Raw genomic sequence first — 17,800 nt, 5'->3', positions numbered from 1 at the left:
TATTCTCATATGGAGAGCTGGAGCTGACAGAGGGAGCTCATCTACACTCTCCCTGGATTCAAACCTGCAACCTGTCGGTCTTCAGTCCTGCCAGCATGAGGGTTTAACCCATTGCACCTCCAGGGTCTTCGCAATAAAAATTGACAAACATATTACTTAGTAGACAAAACAGAACAGATATCCAAGCCAGTGTTAAACAGATGATTTAATTTCCCATAGAAATGATACAATATGCATTATCAACAGTCTGGTTTGGATTTACACATTTAAAACTATTTTCTGAAATTAAAATGTATCACCTGGTTGAAGAGCAATAACTGATTATTTTCATATTGCAAAACAGCATGTGCCATGCAAAACATTTGTTTCTTGTGGAATGTCTGAAAAGAATTACATCTAGCATGAGTAATCCAGCATAAGTGAGTTGTAAATGGAACACCTAATGGAAATGAAAATAAGAGAGGGCTTGGTAGTGATTTCCATTTATTTCAGTGGCTTTCTTCTAAAAAGCTTCATTGGTTGGAGAATCATCTTTGTGTGCAATGATGAACTGTAACTTAGCACTGAAGAAGTTACTTAACAAATCTTATATTGTCTATCAATTTACCAGTAGGCAACCACTGCTATCATTGGAGGGCTTGTTCCCCTTTTGTTCAGGAAGTGTCTTGCATACTCATTCTCCCACCTTGAGAAGGATTTGTAGTGGGAAAGGCAGAAAGGAAGTTAGTGTTGTAATCCTCCCTCTGCAAAAAAAGTTCAATTGCATGGGAATGGGATATGAGAATGACAGACTGCCACTTTCTGAGTGACTGAAACAGATGCTCATTGATCACAGTAGCTTCTGACTGGCAAGTAAGGATAGGAGGACTTTAATGGTCCCAACATAAGTTGGCCCTCTGTATCCAAAGGTTCTGCATCCATAGATCCAACTAACCATAACTCAAGAATGCTTTTAAAAAATCCAAAAAGCGACCCTTGATTTTGCTGTGTGCCGATTGCTATGCGGATGAGTAGGCATACCCTGTTGTAGCCTTCTGCCATTTTAGAGATCCTCGGGCTCTTTCTGGCATTCATTTGAACTGTTTGTGTTGGGTTTCATCCCTGTACTGCACAAGTCTTTTGTGTCATCAAGTTTCCAGTCCTCAATTAATAGGACTAGGCTGAGGGATTCCTCCCCTGACATTCCTATGTAGGTTTCCCTAAAGGGCTTTGTCTTTACACTACCTGCCAACCACTGACTCCCCATTTGATGATGTAGCAATGGAATCCTGTGAGGGAACTTCCTCTTTAAGTTTTATTGCCCTGGGCTGGCCATGTAGCCATTCGCCATTTTCCAATCTCTTCTGCCTTTTCTTCCTTCCAGTAAGGACAAATTTTGCTTCTCTCTAGGCAAAATGTAGCTGCTTGGATCTTTTTACCTTTTACCTTCTTTAGAAGGTAAGACTTGGTAAGCTAGTTAGTTCCAAAACCTTTTCTATCAAGAATGTATTTCTTTCACCTCAATAAATATTTTTTTGAACCTAAAATACTGACTCTGCAATCCTGATCCCTCCTAAGATAAAGAATGCTATCCTAGTTCACCACATGTAAGTTTGTGCTGGTTATGAAGTTTACTTCTGGTACTGTGCTATATTTATGGTGAAATCACCCAAACTGTGGGTTATTTTGAACCTAACAGCTCAGATTCCCCAAACGTTTGCCATTTTATATAATGGGCGCAATTTTACTCTGCCATTGTATGTAATGGTACTTGAGCTACTATGGATTTTGATATTTATCAGGAGTCCTGGAACCAAACCCCTGCAGAGATTGAGGGCCACAACATCCCCTAAATTAGAGGATATGTAGATATTATGAATACAAAGCAGTCATAAATACATAACTCTTGCTTACACATTCCTGATTACCTGAAAGGATTCCACTGTCATCATCATGATCACCATCATCAGCAGTATACTTGATAAATTAATACTTCAACATTCTCATGGTGAAACTATAATAGCAAGTGCAATGCTGGTGCTGTTAAGCAAAAGTCAGATGTGCTTCATTTAGTACAATAACACAATAAATATGGTGCAACAAAAGCAGTGACGGTTGAACAAACAATTCCTGATTTCAAACACTTTTTGTCCTCTTCTCCCTGCCTATGAAATCCTGGTGCAACTCTAAACAGCAGACTGGTTCTCACCACAGACATATATTGTGCTTGGTCTCACTCTCCTGTTCGTCCGGCCAGGCACTTTGGGAAAGAGCTTAAATGTCTTTGGCAGAAACTCCAGACAGGCTTCGCGGAACTTCTTGATCCTCCAACAGTAGATGACAGGATTGAACACTGACTTGAGGTAACTGAGCCACAACACGCAGGTGCTAGTGATGTAGAAAGAAGGACCATAGTAGAACTGCCTGCTGAACACGGACATCAGGCTGAAGACTGTGTGCGGCAGCCAGCAGAGGGAGAAGCCAACAAAAAGGATGAGAATGGTAGTGAAGGCTCGGGTCTTGAAGCTCATGTCCACATTCATTTGGTGAGCCTTTGGGAGCACCACAAGGCCCAGCTTGCTCACCTGACTCAAGCAGACGTTCTCAGCATGATTGTGGATCCGAACGGTATTCCGCCGGACAGTATTCAAAATGCAAAGGTAAGAATATAACATGATGCTGAAAGGGACAAAGAAAATGGTCACCAGCAACATCACAGCATAAGCTCTGTCTGCAGGAAGTTCAGTGTACCCCAAGACACACTGGGGAGCCCGGCTTGGGACCTCTACAAATGTCCACCCAACCACTGAAGGAAAAGATATACAGAAAGAAAAGGCCCAAGAAATTGCAATCATGACTTTGGCACGGTGGGGGTTCAGCTTGTCTTGATGCTGGACAATGATCAGGAATCGATCCACGCTAATGATCAAGAGTATAGCTACACCTTCCAAGACAAAGAACCAGTAGAGCATACCTGATATTCGGCAAAAGTGCGCCCCAAAGTTCCAGTTCACTGTAATGATGGTGACTGCAGTAAAAGGCATACAGAATAAAGACAGCATGATATCAGAGAAAGCCAGAGTAGCTAAAAGCAGGTTGATAGCTGAACGCATAGCTGGTTTTTGATAGACAATCAAGCAGACAATGGCATTGCCTAAGAATCCGACTGCAATCATGAATAGCATTATTATGGCCAGGAGTATACGCAGTGGAGTTGGCAGGTCTCTGTAATTGGAGCTTGGAAATTGGGCACTTGTATTCAGGGCAACAAACATCCCTGGAGGAGTCCCATTGCATGCCATCATAGTGCAAAACACTGGTATCTGAGAAGCAGAGCCCACACAGTCTTCCTGCTATGTCTTTGGTTGGTTCCATTTTCCCATTGTATGAGTCAGGCTTTAAAGAGATGTTAACCTTTCACAAAGAGCCTGTCCAAAGATCCTTTCAACAGTCATTGACAAAATGAGATAATAGAGATTGAGGTGAACAGGGTGTTCTTCCATGTCCTTAGCAGTGATGTAGGTGGAGACATTATCAAGCGTTCAGGGACTCCCCGATCTACACAACTGGAGAAAAAAAAATGATGATAGGAACTATGGATTCATAACAATAAAAGCGAGTTCAATGTGTGTTCAAGCCTAACTTCAACTGCTATATGTAGTGTATCAGCAGGATTCAGGACCCAAATATCATAATATAGCACTATAGGTTTTTATTAAAATGAATCAGGGCTTCATAGAACTATTGCTTCCAAGATATGTTGTATCTTATTAACTAAAGCTATGGTTCCCAACCTTTTTTTGACCAGGGACCACTTCACCTGGGACCACTCTCCTGCATTAGTACCAAAAGGGTTAAGAGTCAGTTTTTGGTCAACTTTAGTCAGTTTGGTTATTTGCAGTGCTGATTCAGAACATTGCACTGGATGGACCACATCAGCTGTAGTTTCTGATACAGAGCATATGACATCCAGTAGTCTCCATCTGCTCACCCACAGAAAACATATTTAATAAGCCTCAGCACTATAAGTTGACTCTGAAGGAACTAGGGGTGGTGACGGCTGACAGGGAGCTCTGGCGTGGGCTGGTCTATGAGGTTACAAACAGTCGAAATTGACGGAACGAATAAGCAACAGCATTGTAAAAGGGTTTCGCGAGACTAGTTGCTCTCGTTGCAACAATGTAGTAATGGTGAGGCTGCGGATGAAATTTTAGTTCTTGCAGACCACTGGTGGTCCACAGACCACAGGCTGGGAACTACTGAACTAGAGGTATACACACACACACACACACACACACACACTTCTGAATGATTCCCCTGCTCCAGAAATATTATCCGGTCAATAGACATCATCAATTACTCTTTACAAAGCCATGATTCTGAAATGCAAGTAACCCCAAACAGAGCTGCTCATTCATACTACATCATATTCTTATCAGAACAGCTGTTGTCTGTAATACATACAATGTCTATGCCCCTATGTAATGGCTCACTAGGAAGGTAACTGAGTGAAGAAAGTCACAGCAGCTTCCTATGAGTACTACTAGAGAACAGTGCTTCTGCGCATTAATCTTCCAAGCAAAGTTTCAGTTTGGTGCACTGAACTGTATGGTGAAGATGAAGGATCTTAATAATTTACCCAAGAGCCATGCACTTCAACATTGCGTGTTTCCCTCCCTTATCTCCCATTGCCATTATTTCAGTTTCCAGAGTCAGCTCTCCAGAAAGCAGACTTGTTAACTTCTCATGGTGAGGATGCTCACTTACTCTCTATCAAAAGAAAGAAAACATGATCTTAAAGAGGCAGTTGGGTTGCAATTCCTAACTAGCTTTGGCTACCACTGCCAATTATAAAATTGAGGTCCAAATATAACCAGGGGGATCCATATCCTTTATCCCTAATACTATATAGGCATGTTATATTTTAAAATACACCCATTTAAGATTGTTTGCTATGTGAATATTCCCATTAGTCATAGAATGCCCAGATGTTGCCAGACCACATCATTCCTACTTTCTTTCTATATGTGAGCTGAGAAAGCATATAAATAATAACAGACATGGATGTGCTCTGCATTGAACTCAGTCCAATGAGCAGAACTTTGCCTGTGCCAATGTACCTTGCTGCAACTCAAATAAAAAGGCCGATTCCATCATTCAGTTTGAAACAAGAACAAAACAGAGTAACACAAACAAATGGCAAAAAGCTTTGGAACATCAGCCCATTGTTGCAGAACGATCACCTCCCGGTCTTTCAGCAATAACAAGATGTTCTTTACACACAATGTTCTCTCTCTATTAGAGGCAACTGGAAAATTGTTGTTTCCCATAGAGAGTTCGCAGGTTTTTTTGTCATTCTACTATGGCCTCCTTTCACACCATTAATCCAGATCCCTTGCCTTCTCCAATATTGTTCTTACGATCTTAAAGATATAAGGCAGTGGTTCTCAACCTTCCTAATGCTGCGACCCCTTAATACAGTTCCTCATGTTGGGGTGACCCCCAACCATAACATTATTTTCATTGCTACTTCAAAACTGTAATTTTGCTACCGTTGCGAATCATCATGTAAATATCTGACATGGATTCAGGAGTTATAGTTGCTGGGATTTATAGTTAACCTACAATCAAAGAGCATTCTGAACTCCACCAATGATGGAATTGAACCAAACTTGGCACACAGAACTCCCATGGCCAACGGAAAATACTGGACAGGTTTGGTGGGCATTGATCTTGGGTTTTGGAGTTGTAGTTCACCTACTTCCAGAGAGCACTGTGGACACAAACAATGATTGATCTGGACCACATTTGGCATGGATACTCAATATGCCCAAATGTGAACACTGGTGGAGTTTGGGGAAATAGACCTTGACATTTGGGAGTTGTAGTTGCTGGGATTTATACTTCACCTAAACACAAAGAGCATTCTGAACCCCACCAACGATAGAATTGAGCCAAACTTCCCACACAGAACCCCCATGACCAACAAAAAACACTGTGTTTTCCGATGGTTTTTGGCAACCTGAAACCCCCTCATGACCCCACTCCAGGGACCCATATTTCCCATTGAGAAAGGCTGATATAAGGGAACAATAAATTAATTAGACACTGCAGAGTGACACAAGATATATTGCTTCTGCATTGATGCAACATTCTGCTTATTTTGTCATGGCTCAGATGAATTCATTCAAGCTCATCCACAAACAGTAAGCAGTGTCAGAAGCAACTGGTTCTTGCCCTGCAATCCACTGCAGATTAGACAATTTTAAAAGGGCATGAGTTCATTGATCCCTCACAACAGTGGAATGCCTCACTTTGTTAAGTAAAGTATGTGCCTTCAAACTGTTTGCCTGCAAAGTACCTGTATGCTGAATACATAAAGTTAGTGAGTAAACTATGTTACTGGGTTTTTCGGGCTGTATGGCCATGTTCCAGAAGTATTCTCTCCTGATGTTTCACCTGCATCTATGGCAGGCATCCTCAAAGGTTAAACTGGCAACCCACAGGTTAAAAACCACTGCTTTAGGCTATGTGTTGTTGAAGCCCATGAAGGCCTTCAACAACACATTAAACGATGTTCCTTTTAAAGACATAGTTCTTTTTTAAATTGTTTATTACGCACTGTCATTTATATTTAATTTGCACTTAATGTTTTTGCTTTATTAATGTATGTATTTTGTTTCGGCATCGAATTGTGCCGACTATGTATACCGCCCTGACCAGTCTTTGGGCTGAAATGGGCGGGATAGAAATAATGTAAATAAATGTAAATAAATAAATTTATTTTTTGGTCTCTCGAGATCAAAAAACCAAGATGTTTTAAAGAAGAGTAGATATTTTGGGGCAACTAAAATAACACTTTTGAAACTTGGCTATTATCTTGTGCATTGTCATATCTTTGTTCCTAACAGTTCAAAGAGATATCTAGGATGTCTGAGAAACTGCAAGTTGCTTCTGGTGTGAGAGAATTGACCGTCTGCAAGGACGTTGCCCAGGGGATGCCCGAATGTTTTGATGATTTACCATCCTTGTGGGAGACTTCTCTCATGTCCTTGCATGGGGAGTTGGAGCTGACAGAGAGAGCTCATTCACGCTCTCCCTGGATTTGAACCTCTGACCTGTCAGTCTTCAGTCCTGCCGGCACAAGGGTTTAATCCATTGCACCATCGGAGGCTCCTAGAAACCTAATTGCCTTGCATGAATGCTGGTACATATTTACTACTAAGGAGAAGGTTGACTCAAACAAATTTTTAACTCTTCTCAGGGGGATTCCTGATTTTTTCAAATGGCAATGAATGCCATTTTTCAACGATGTTATGGAGATTTCAATTTCCCAAAAGGTTATAGCATCATTTCTCCAACCTGTGAATTTGTGTCAGCATGTGCTTGCTTATGAACAGGTATCTAAGCATTCTTTACATGAAGTGCTTTTTAAAAAGAGTACTGATCTGCGACAAAACATTTCAGGGAAAAAGATACTGAAACCCACTCCATGAGCCATCATCACTTTAATCCAAGCTCCAGATGGACTTTCTTACAGTAATGAAAAACTAGCCCTTTAAAAAATGAACTCGACAAAGATATAGATGGGCAATATTCAAATGAGCCACTTAACCTGACAGTTCAAAATGCTTCTTGCTGTTGAACCATAGCATTTGTCTTTAAATGCGCTTTGTTAAATATTAGACAAAAGCAGCACTCTCAAGTTAAACCTTGAGATAAGGGCCATCTGTGATCAATGAAACATCTCAGCAAGGTAGCACTTTGTGAATGACTGGAGAAGTGGAACTGCAGTGTACCTAGTGTTGAAGCAGCTGCTTGCACCCTGTGTGTGTGTGTGGGGGGGGGGGGGGGGGGGGCTATACCAAGCTGCTAATGCTAGCCTTTCAAAACCAGGCTCCATTAGTAAGTTGAGTCAGATCTCCTGCGGCAAGGAAGCCGCACTGATATTCTTCCCCACATCTCCATGGCAATCCCTCCCTGGAAAAGGGCAGACAGGATGACCTAGTGGTAAAACCGTGAACGATCCATCTTATGAAAAATAGGAAAAATAGCAATAAGTCAGGGGAATCCAATTCATAGCAAACAAATCAACAGCATGGTTGAGGTTCAGGACTTGAGGTATTGCTCCATTTTTCATAGGAGCTTTAAGTCGTTTGTATTACGATAAAAAGGGGCCGCAATGGTGCAGCGGGTTAAACCGCTAGGTTGCAGAACTTGCTGACCAAAAGGTCGGTGATTTGAATCCGCAGGACGGGGTGAGCACCCGCTGTTTGCCCCAGCTCCTGCCAACCTAGCAGTTCGAAAACATGCAAATGTGAGTAGATCAATAGGATCTTTGGCTGGAAGGTAACAGCATTCCATGCAGTCATGATGGCCACATGACCTTGGAGGCATCTATGAACAACGCTGGCTCTTCGGCTTAGAAATGGAGATGAGTACCAACCCCCAGAGTCGGACATAACTAGACTTAATGTCTAGTTGTGTCCGACTTTACCTTTACCTATTATGGTAAGACTCACCCCACCCCCCAATATCCATGGAACCAATACCCACAGAACTGGGAAGCCCTGGCCCTCAAACACTCTAGCTGGAGGTCAGCTGTGACCAGCAGTGCTGTGGAATTCAAAGAGACAAGACTAGAGGGTGAAAGGGTGAAACATGCAAAGAGGAAGGCACTACAGCGGCATAAAATCAGTGGCAATCCTGAGTATCCTATGATTTACAGAGCTAGACTATGCAAACATTGGGCTAAAATCCCACCTCCTCTCCAGAACAAAATAGGTCCCATAGGCTTGTTCTTAAGTTGAATTTATTTGTAAGTCAGAAAAGGTACACTTCTTAAGTATAACTCCAGCTATATATTAATTGATGTTTTTTCCCCTAGGTTAAACCCATTGGAATTACTAATGGAAGTCAGACTAAGCATTTATTTATTTTTGTCGTGTCAGGAGCAACCGCTCCTGCTGTGAGAGAATTGGGCGTCTGCAAGGACGTTGCCCAGGGGACGCCTGGATGATTTTTGATGTTTTATCATCCTTGTAGGAGGCTTCTCACATGTCCCCGCATGAGGAGCTGGAGCTAATAGAGGGAGCTCATCCGCCTCTCCCCGGATTCGAACCTGCGACCTGTCGGTCTTCAGTCCTGTCGGCACAGTGCTTTAACCCACTGCGCCACTGGGGGCTCCAGACTAAGCATTGAACAAAGTAAATTCATTTTAAAATGCTACTAGAAGAGTGAAAAAAGTAGTCGAAGTGCTGTTGAAGGCTAGCACAAATCAATAGGTCTTCCTGAATACCCCTCTTCTCAGCGATACTTAAGTTGCATCTGCACGGAATAATTAATGTAATTTAACACCACTTTGACTCAATTTGATAATGGTATTTTTGCAAGATCTTTATCTTTCTCTGCCAAAAAAAGCGCTGGTGCCTTATGAAACTACAACGCCCAGGATTCCACAGCACTGAGCCATGGCTGTTAAAGCGGTGCCAAACTGCATTCATTCATTCTACAGTGTAGACAGGGCCCAAGGCCAGCTTAAATTGGAGGTTATAGGGTGGATCAGCACTGTAGAATGAATGCAGTTTGTCTCCAGTTTAAGGGCCACGGCTCAGTATGGTGGAATCCTGGGAGTTTGGTAAGGTCCTTGACTGGACAACCTGCTCTGCCCAAACAGTGGTGGTACCTCATCAAACTACAACTCCCAGGATTCCACCGCACAGAGCCCTGGCTGATAAGTGGTGTTAAAACTGCATGATATATACAATGTAGATCAGTTTCTCAAGCTGTGGGTCAGGACCTCTGGTGGGGTCACAAGGGGGTGTCAGAGGGGTTGCCAAAGAGCATCAGAAAACACAATATTTTCTGCTTGTCATGGGGGTTCTGTGTGGGAAGTCTGGGCTAATTTTATTACTGGTGGGGTTCAGAATGTGCTTTGATTGTAGGTGAACTATAAATCCCAGCAACTACAACTCCCAAATGTCAAGGTCTATTTTCCCCAAACTCCACCAATGTTCACATTTGGGCATATTGAGTATCCGTGCCAAGTTTGGTCCAGATCCATCATTGAGTCTACAGTGCTCTCTGAATGTAGGTGAACTACAACTCCTAAATTCAAGATCAATGCCCACCAAACCCTTCCAGTAATTTCTGTTGGCCATGGGAGTTCTGTGTGCCAAGTTTGGTTCAATTCCATTGTTGCTGGAGTTCAGAATGCTCTTTGATTGTAGGTGAACTATAAATCCCAGCACCTACAACTTCCAAAGGACAACCCCCCCCCCCCAACACCACCAATATTCGAATTTGGGTATTTTGGGTATTTGTGCCAAATTTGGTCCAGTGAATGAAAATACATTTTACATATCAGATATTTATATGACGATTCATAACGGTAGAAAAATTACAGTTATGAAGTAGCAACGAAAATAATTTTATGGTCGGGGGTCACCACCACATGAGGAACTGTATTAAGGGGTTGTGGCATTAGGAAGATTGAGAACCACTGATGTAGATGAACCCATCAGTGCTATCAGTTAGGCTTTTTTGTGTGTGTGCCCGCGTGTGTGCACACATGTGTGTGTGTGCATGGGTGTCAGGAGCGACTTGAGAAACTGAAAGTTGCTTTTGGTGTGAGAGAATTGGCCGTCTGTAAGGATGTTACCCAGGGGATACCTGGATGTTTTGATGTTTTACCATCCTTGTGGAAGGCTTCTCTCATGTCCCCGCATGGGGAGCTGGAGCTGACAGAGGGAGCTCATCCGCGCTCTCTCTGGATTCAAACCTCCGACCTGTCCGTCTTCAGCCCTGCCGGCACAAGGGTTTAACCCACTGTGCCACCGGGGGCTCGTAGAAACCGAATGGCCTTGCCTGAATGCTGGTGGATATTTATTTACCACTAGGCTGGAGCTGACAGAGGGAGCTCATCCCTGCTCTCCCCGGATTTGAGCCTGCGACCTGTCGGTGTTCAGTCCTGCTGGCACAAGGGTTTAACCCACTGGACGTGAGCCACATAAAAAAGGTTTCATGGGTCTCAACCAGCACTTGGAATAGATCCCTCCATCAGCTTGCCTTTTGGGACCCAAAGTAAACTAAACCACTATTCTATAGAGCAGGGTTGACTTTTCCCCAAGTGGCACAATCCTAAATTTGGGGGAGGGGGGGATAAGTCCCTAAGGAGAAGAAACTGCCAGGGAAGAAGCGGGGAGAGGACTGGGCAGAAGCCCCTCTCCTCCCCATTCCCAGGCTGAACCCCAAGAGAAGAGTGGCTCTGTTATGTAATCCGACGCCGGCTTCCTTTGGGGCGGGACCTCTGCCGCAGCCTCCCTTGGCTTTGGGGAGGAAACTGGTGCAAAACACACACACACACAAAGCGTCGGTGCAGGATGCACAAAGCATGCCTCCAGGCGCGCCAGGAGATCAAGGAGAGTTGTGACACCTGAGGCTGTGCAGCCAGGGCGCTTTGCAACGCCGCGATGGGGGAACTCTCATCTGCGGAGAGGGTGCCTTACAACTGAGACACGAGGCTCTAGGTCTAGCAGAAGCGGGGCCAGCAGTCCATCCCCACTTACCTGGCTTCCGTCCCCTTCTCTTAAGCCGGGCTCCTCCTGGGCGCTGCCTTGGCTTCCTTCCTTCCTTCCTTCCTCCCTCCTTCCTTCCAGGCGCCTCTCCGCCGCAAGGCAAAGACTGAAGGGAAGCAGCGCCACCTGCAGGTGCTCCGCAGACATCGCAGTTAGGAAAGCTCATGCATAAGTCGATTCCATAGGCCAGCGTTTCTCAACCTAGGGATCAATAGTATGATAGCTGGGTCCGGAAGCTCCGAGCGTTACGGAGATGCCACATTGCTCCTTCAAGAGTGTTGTTTGCGCAAGAGAGACTTAACTAATTAAGCCAGGCCGGAGACAGATAATATAGAAGGAATGTAAGAGTTCTTTAATGGTGAAACCCTTACCCTAGCCCTTACCCTAACCATGAATCGTACCCTAAGCCTAAGCCTAACCCCTTGTCCAACCCCTTACGCTAACCCAAACCCTAAACCTTACCCTAACCCTAAACTGTATCCTAACTGTAACCCCTAACCCTTACCCTAACTGTAACCCTAAACCTTACCCTAACCCTTACACTAACCCAAACCCTTACCCTAACTGTAACTGTAACCCAAACCCTAAACCTTACCCTAACCCTAAACTGTATCCTAACTGTAACCCAAACCCAAATCCTAAACCTTACCCTAAACCTTTCCTTAACCCTTACACTAACCCAAACCCAAACTCTAAACCTTACCCTAACCCTTACACTAACCCAAACCCAAACCTTACCCTAACCCTAAACCATATCCTAACTGTAGCCCCTAATACTTACCCTAACCCTAAACCTTACCCTAACCCAAACCCTATTTTAATTGATATATGTGTGTTTTTACAGTTTTATAATATTGATATTATTATCTGAATCTGGCACTGAATTATTGCTATATTATTGCTGAGTCCCCCTTCGGGCTGAGAAGGGCAGGGTATAAGTACAGCAAATAAATAATAAATAGACCCCTCAACCTCTGCCATAGATGTGGGTGAAACCTCAGGAGAAAATGCTTCAGGAACATGGCCATACAGTCCAGAAAACTCACAGCAAACCTGTGATTCCAGCCATGAAAGCCTTCAACATCACATCAAGAAGTTCTTCCTAATGTTTAGGTGGAGTCCCTTTTTTCTGTTCTTTGAACCCATTACTCCCTGTCCTAGTCTCCAGAGCAGCATAGGTACTTGAGTGCACAATAATTATGTGCAACCATCAAGGATTAACAATGGAGATGCAAAGAGTAGAATTAACTACCAAGCAATTTTAAAATCTTTATGCAAATAACAACTGCATCTCTTTTCTTTATATTATGATTTTCATAAACTAATAGATTCCTAATTATTGTCCATTGTAATAAAAAGCAAGTTTGAAAACTACCTTCTTTTGCGGAATAAAGAATGGTCTACAGGAGGAAAAAATGTCTTAACAGGAATCCAAGGAAGGAGGGTAGTGGCAGGATTCAAATGTCTATAACCTAACATTCCTTACAGCTCACCTTTTGTGTAGTCGAAGGCTTTCATGGCCGGATTTGAGTTTTTCAGGTTGTATGGCCATGTTCCAGTAGCACTCTCTCCTGACATTTCACATGCATTTGTGGCTAGCATCCTCAGAAGTTTGTTCAGAGACCTGTTGGAAATGAGGCAAGTGGAGTGAGTCTGTCTGTCCATCCATCTATCTATCTGGGGAATGTCCAGAGTGGGAGAAAGAACCCTTGTCTGTTTGAAGCAAGTGTGAATGTTGCAATTAGCAAACTTGATTGTGTAGTCTTGCAGTTGCAAAGTCAATCAGTGAGAGTGTTTCTTGGCTGTTGTTGCCTGGAGGCATCCCTTGCTTGGGAGGTGTTAGCTGAGACCTGATTGTTGGTTGTCTGGAATTCTCGTTTCCGAGTGGTGTTTTTTTATTTACTGTCTTGATTCTGGTGTTTCAGAATCAAGACAATAAATAAAGAATAGCACCGAGAAACAGCCAACAAACACCCCCACTGATTGACTTTGCAACTGCAAGGCTACTCAATGCTACTCAAGCTTGCTAATTGCAACATTCACACTTGCTTCAAACAGGCAAGAGTTCTTTCTCCCACAGATGCAGGTGCAATGTCAGGAGAGAATGCTACTGGAACATGGCCTTACAGCCCAAAAACCCATTTAACTTTTTGTTCACCGTAAAACAAAAGTTTGCCAGGAGGCGCCAAGAGCCATATTAAATTAGCTTCAAAATGGTTACAATTCTAAATATTTCTTCAAACCATATTTACTCAATCACAACACTCTTAACTTCTGCAGTACCTGATACAGATGTTAAAATTTGAGTTCTGGTGTAAAATTAAAGCATTTTTAAAATTTACTAAATGTTGCCCATGCATCCTGGCTGCTTTGGATAGCCCATAAACATATCAGTATATCTGAAAGTCATTTTCGAAAGCCCCTTTCTTCTGGTCCATCACTTCTGCTCCAACTGGAAGGGATGTTGAGATTCAGATTTTGTTGGATGAGTTACATTTCCCTTGAAGACACAGTAGCAATTTGTGTGCTCTCCCAGGCTAAGTTTTGAATGTGGATGCTCACATTCCTGTGGTACAAGAATCGGGATTCCCTGTTTTCATTCTTTGGCACCTCTGATTTGGCCATGGTGACAAATGCCTTAAAGACATCCTGGTTGAATTACTATAATGCACTCTTAAGTAGGACTGACTTTGAAAGGTGTTCAAATATTCTAAAGATCTGCCACCAGATTGTTAATGATGAGGGTTGGGTATAGGGATCACACACACAACTCCCTTGTTGTAACAGCTCCACTGCCTGCTAGTCTAGTCTCTGGTCAGAGTCTAAAATGGGAGCTGTAACACATTGTATTTTTGAGTTTGAGACAACTTGAAGGACCTAAGTTTTCCTTATGACTCTGCTCAAGGAAGGCATTTATTTTTATTCCATCATCTTCACGGGCACATTTGGTGAGAATGCAGGAGAAAAGCTGCAAAAGAAATGGGACAATCAACTTGGGGAAGACGTGAAGAGGGTTTTGGAGAGCTCTGAATGATTAAATAGTGCAAGGGTCAATTTGTGGTCTAATTGTATATTGACTTCTACCTGCTTATTCGGTTTTTACAAGGGTGTATAGCTGTTCTTGTTAAGTTTTGATTGTCTGGTCACTCTGAACCCACTGGGCCACATGGAGATCTTCTTGAGTTCCAAGTACCTGATCCAGGGAAGGATCTTTAGAGGGAAATGGGAGTAAAAACAGGCCAAGGGTTTGCAACTGCAAGACCAATTTGGGGAGAGGATCTGACAGTGCTGTACTGCTGCTATTCGTTGTTTTAAAGTAGTATTTAAATTATTTTTAATTATGTTCTTAGTCTGACGAGTGGAGTGCTGCAAGGTTCTGTCCTGGGCCCAGTCCTGTTCAACATCTTTATTAATGACTTAGATGAAGGGTTAGAAGGTATGATCGTCAAGTTTGCAGACGACACCAAATTGGGAGGGAGGGATAGCCAATACTCCAGAAGACAGGAGCAGAATTCAAAATGATCTTAACAGATTAGAGAGATGGGCCAAAACTAACAACATGAACTTCAATGGGGACAAATGCAAGATACTCTGCTTAAGCAGAAACAAAGAAATGCAAAGGTACAGAATGGGGGAGTCCTGGCTTGACAGCAGTACATGCGAAAAAGATCTTGGAGTCCTTGTGGACAACAAGTTGAACATGAGCCAACAATGTGATGCTGCAGCTAAAAAGGCCAATGGGATTTTAGCCTGCATAAATAGGAGTATAGTATCTAGATCCAGGGAAGTCATGCTACTCATTTCTGCTTGGTTAGACCACACCTGGAATACTGTGTCCAATTCTGGGACACCACAATTGAAGAGAGATATTGACAAGCTGGAATGCGTCCAGAGGGGGTGACTAAAATGATCAAGGGTCTGGAGAAAAAGCCCTATGAGGAGCAGCTTAAAGGGCTGGGCATGTTAAACCTGCAGAAGACTGAGAGGAGACATGATAGCCATGTATAAATATGTGAGGGGAAGTCATAGGGAGGGAGTAAGCTTGTTTTCTGCTGCCCTGGAGACTAGGACGCGGAGCAATGGCTTCAAACTACAGGAAAGGAGATTCCACCTGAACATTAGGAAGAACTTTCTGACTATGAGAGCTGTTCAGTAGTGGAACTCTCTGCCCCGAAGTGTGGTGGAGGCTTCTTCTATGGAGGCTTTTAAACAGAGGCTGGATCTGTTGGGGATGCTTTGAAAATGATTTTCCTGCTTCTTGGCAAGGGGTTGGACTGGATGGCCCATGAGGTCTCTTCCAATTCTATAGTTCTAGATTATCTCAAATTTGTATGTCCATAACTATATGTCCTTTTTGTTATATTTTTCTCTCTTGTCCAGTCTAGGGGGAAAACAAGGTATAAATAAAGCAATGGATGAATGATTTGGCTGCTTCCTCTAACCACCCTTGTAAAGGGGTGACTATACGTATCTAACTGTACAGTGACTTTTCTTGCAACTACTCCATATATGGAACTGAGAATTACATTGGTATACAGAACCACACAGAATTGTTTGCAAGAGGGTTTCAGCACTTTTACTCCAAAGATACCACTGTTTATCAGTGAATTTTGGGGCACCCTGATAGTGCAGTGAGTTAAATTGCTGAGCTGCTGAACTTGATGACGGAAAAGTTGGTGGTTTAAATCCGGAGAGCGGAGTAAGCTGTCAGCCCCAGCTTCTGCCAACCTAGCAGCTCAAAAACATGCAAATGTGAGATCAATATGGACTGCTTCTGCGGGAAGCTAACGGTGCTCCATGCAGTCATGCTGGCCACATGACTTTGGGTTTCTATGCACAACGCCTGCTCTTTGGCTTAGAAATAGAGATGAGCACTACTTCCGAGTCGGACACAACTAGACTTAATATCAGGGGAAACCTTTACCTTTTAATCAGTGCACTGTATTTAACCCTGTTCCTTTTACTTTTCAACATAAGAGGTAAAGATCAAGTGATGAAATATTACCACAAAAACATAATTATATGCTGATTTCACTCAAGTCATTTTACAGCTCACTGTACTACTAGCCGCACTGGGAATTAGATACTAATTTAAGTCTTTCTCAACACACCCAACCCCTATAATAATTGCTAGCATTGGTAATTAAGGTAGTCATAATAGATTAATTTTGTTAATTGAATAACTTCATATTTGAATAAGCCTGAAGAAAAAAATTGTAATAGATAACACACAGGAGAATGTTATCTAATACTGAAATGCCTTCAAGATGTCACTGACTCAAGATTTTTAGAATATCTGTGTGAAAAAACCCCTCCAATCCAATCTACTTAATGCCCAATCTACTTAATGCCCAATAAACAGAATGCTTTCAAAACTAAATGACCCTTACTAAACCAAAAATGGAATCAATTGGGGGGGGGGGGGGAATCTGTAAACTACCGTGCATTCTAAATAAAATGAAGTCAATTATAGAAAGACTTTCAAAGTACAGGTTTATTACAAGTTTGATACAGCTCTATTTTATTACCCTATATTATTTAATCTTTTGAGTTGTCTTTTTATTAGCAGGTGGAAAGAGCCCCATCTTGTGGGAAAAAGAGGTATTAACAGCCAGCAATAATGCAGCTTTAAAAGTTATCTACAAGTTTCAAAATCACTCCTGAGTCTGGAATTCAAATCTTTGAAAAGTTGTAGCTGGAAAAAGTATATCATTATTCTGCTACATAAAATACCAAGGCCTAAATCCAGATGCAGGTTCCCAACCAGAAAAGTGAATCAATGGGAATTGGATAAAATATTGATTTACCATTTAGTAATCGATGCAATACGTCCACTGCCATTGGGAATAGCAACTGGATCAGGCCAAATGGATTACAATGGTTCTCCCATTCCACAAAGAACAGTACAAATGCAGCGTTGAGAGGCTATTATCCCACTGTGTCCTGAGGTGTAAATCCGTTTCTTGGTACAGTGCTTGAACATGATAGAACATGAATTGGCTTCATTATTTAGAAGTGGGTTGCATAAGACTTTTACCAAGGAATAGATTATTTTCCCCCAAGGCCTGTTCTTTCATACTGAGTGCTCAATAATGCTATAGTTTCTGCAAAATTATGTGATAACAAATAGCAGAGCTACTAACAGATACCTCTCTGTCGTGCCTTGAGTAAATTTTGAGAGTCTACTTGGTAGGAAAGAACTTTGCTGTCAGCTAATTTGTTACTTCCAGGAGATTAAGCAGGCA

General features: G+C 42.6%; 1 protein-coding gene across 1 annotated transcript; it reads right to left on the bottom strand.

The window, feature by feature from the left end:
- Nucleotides 1-187: 187 nt before the first annotated feature.
- Nucleotides 188-17,777, bottom strand: GPR45 (G protein-coupled receptor 45). Its single transcript, XM_060769723.2, has 4 exons — nt 17,705-17,777; nt 13,049-13,179; nt 11,547-11,756; nt 188-3,545 (listed from the first exon to the last, which is right to left on the bottom strand). Exon 4 carries the CDS (start codon nt 3,282-3,284, stop codon nt 2,166-2,168), a length of 1,119 nt encoding a protein of 372 aa, XP_060625706.2. The 5' UTR covers nt 3,285-3,545; nt 11,547-11,756; nt 13,049-13,179; nt 17,705-17,777; the 3' UTR covers nt 188-2,165.
- Nucleotides 17,778-17,800: the final 23 nt, after the last annotated feature.

Source organism: Anolis sagrei, chromosome 3 (assembly GCF_037176765.1).
Source record: "Anolis sagrei isolate rAnoSag1 chromosome 3, rAnoSag1.mat, whole genome shotgun sequence".
Classification (NCBI taxonomy): domain Eukaryota; kingdom Metazoa; phylum Chordata; class Lepidosauria; order Squamata; family Dactyloidae; genus Anolis; species Anolis sagrei.
Note: the sequence above shows the minus strand (reverse complement) of the source record. Positions and strands in the feature narration are given on the sequence as shown.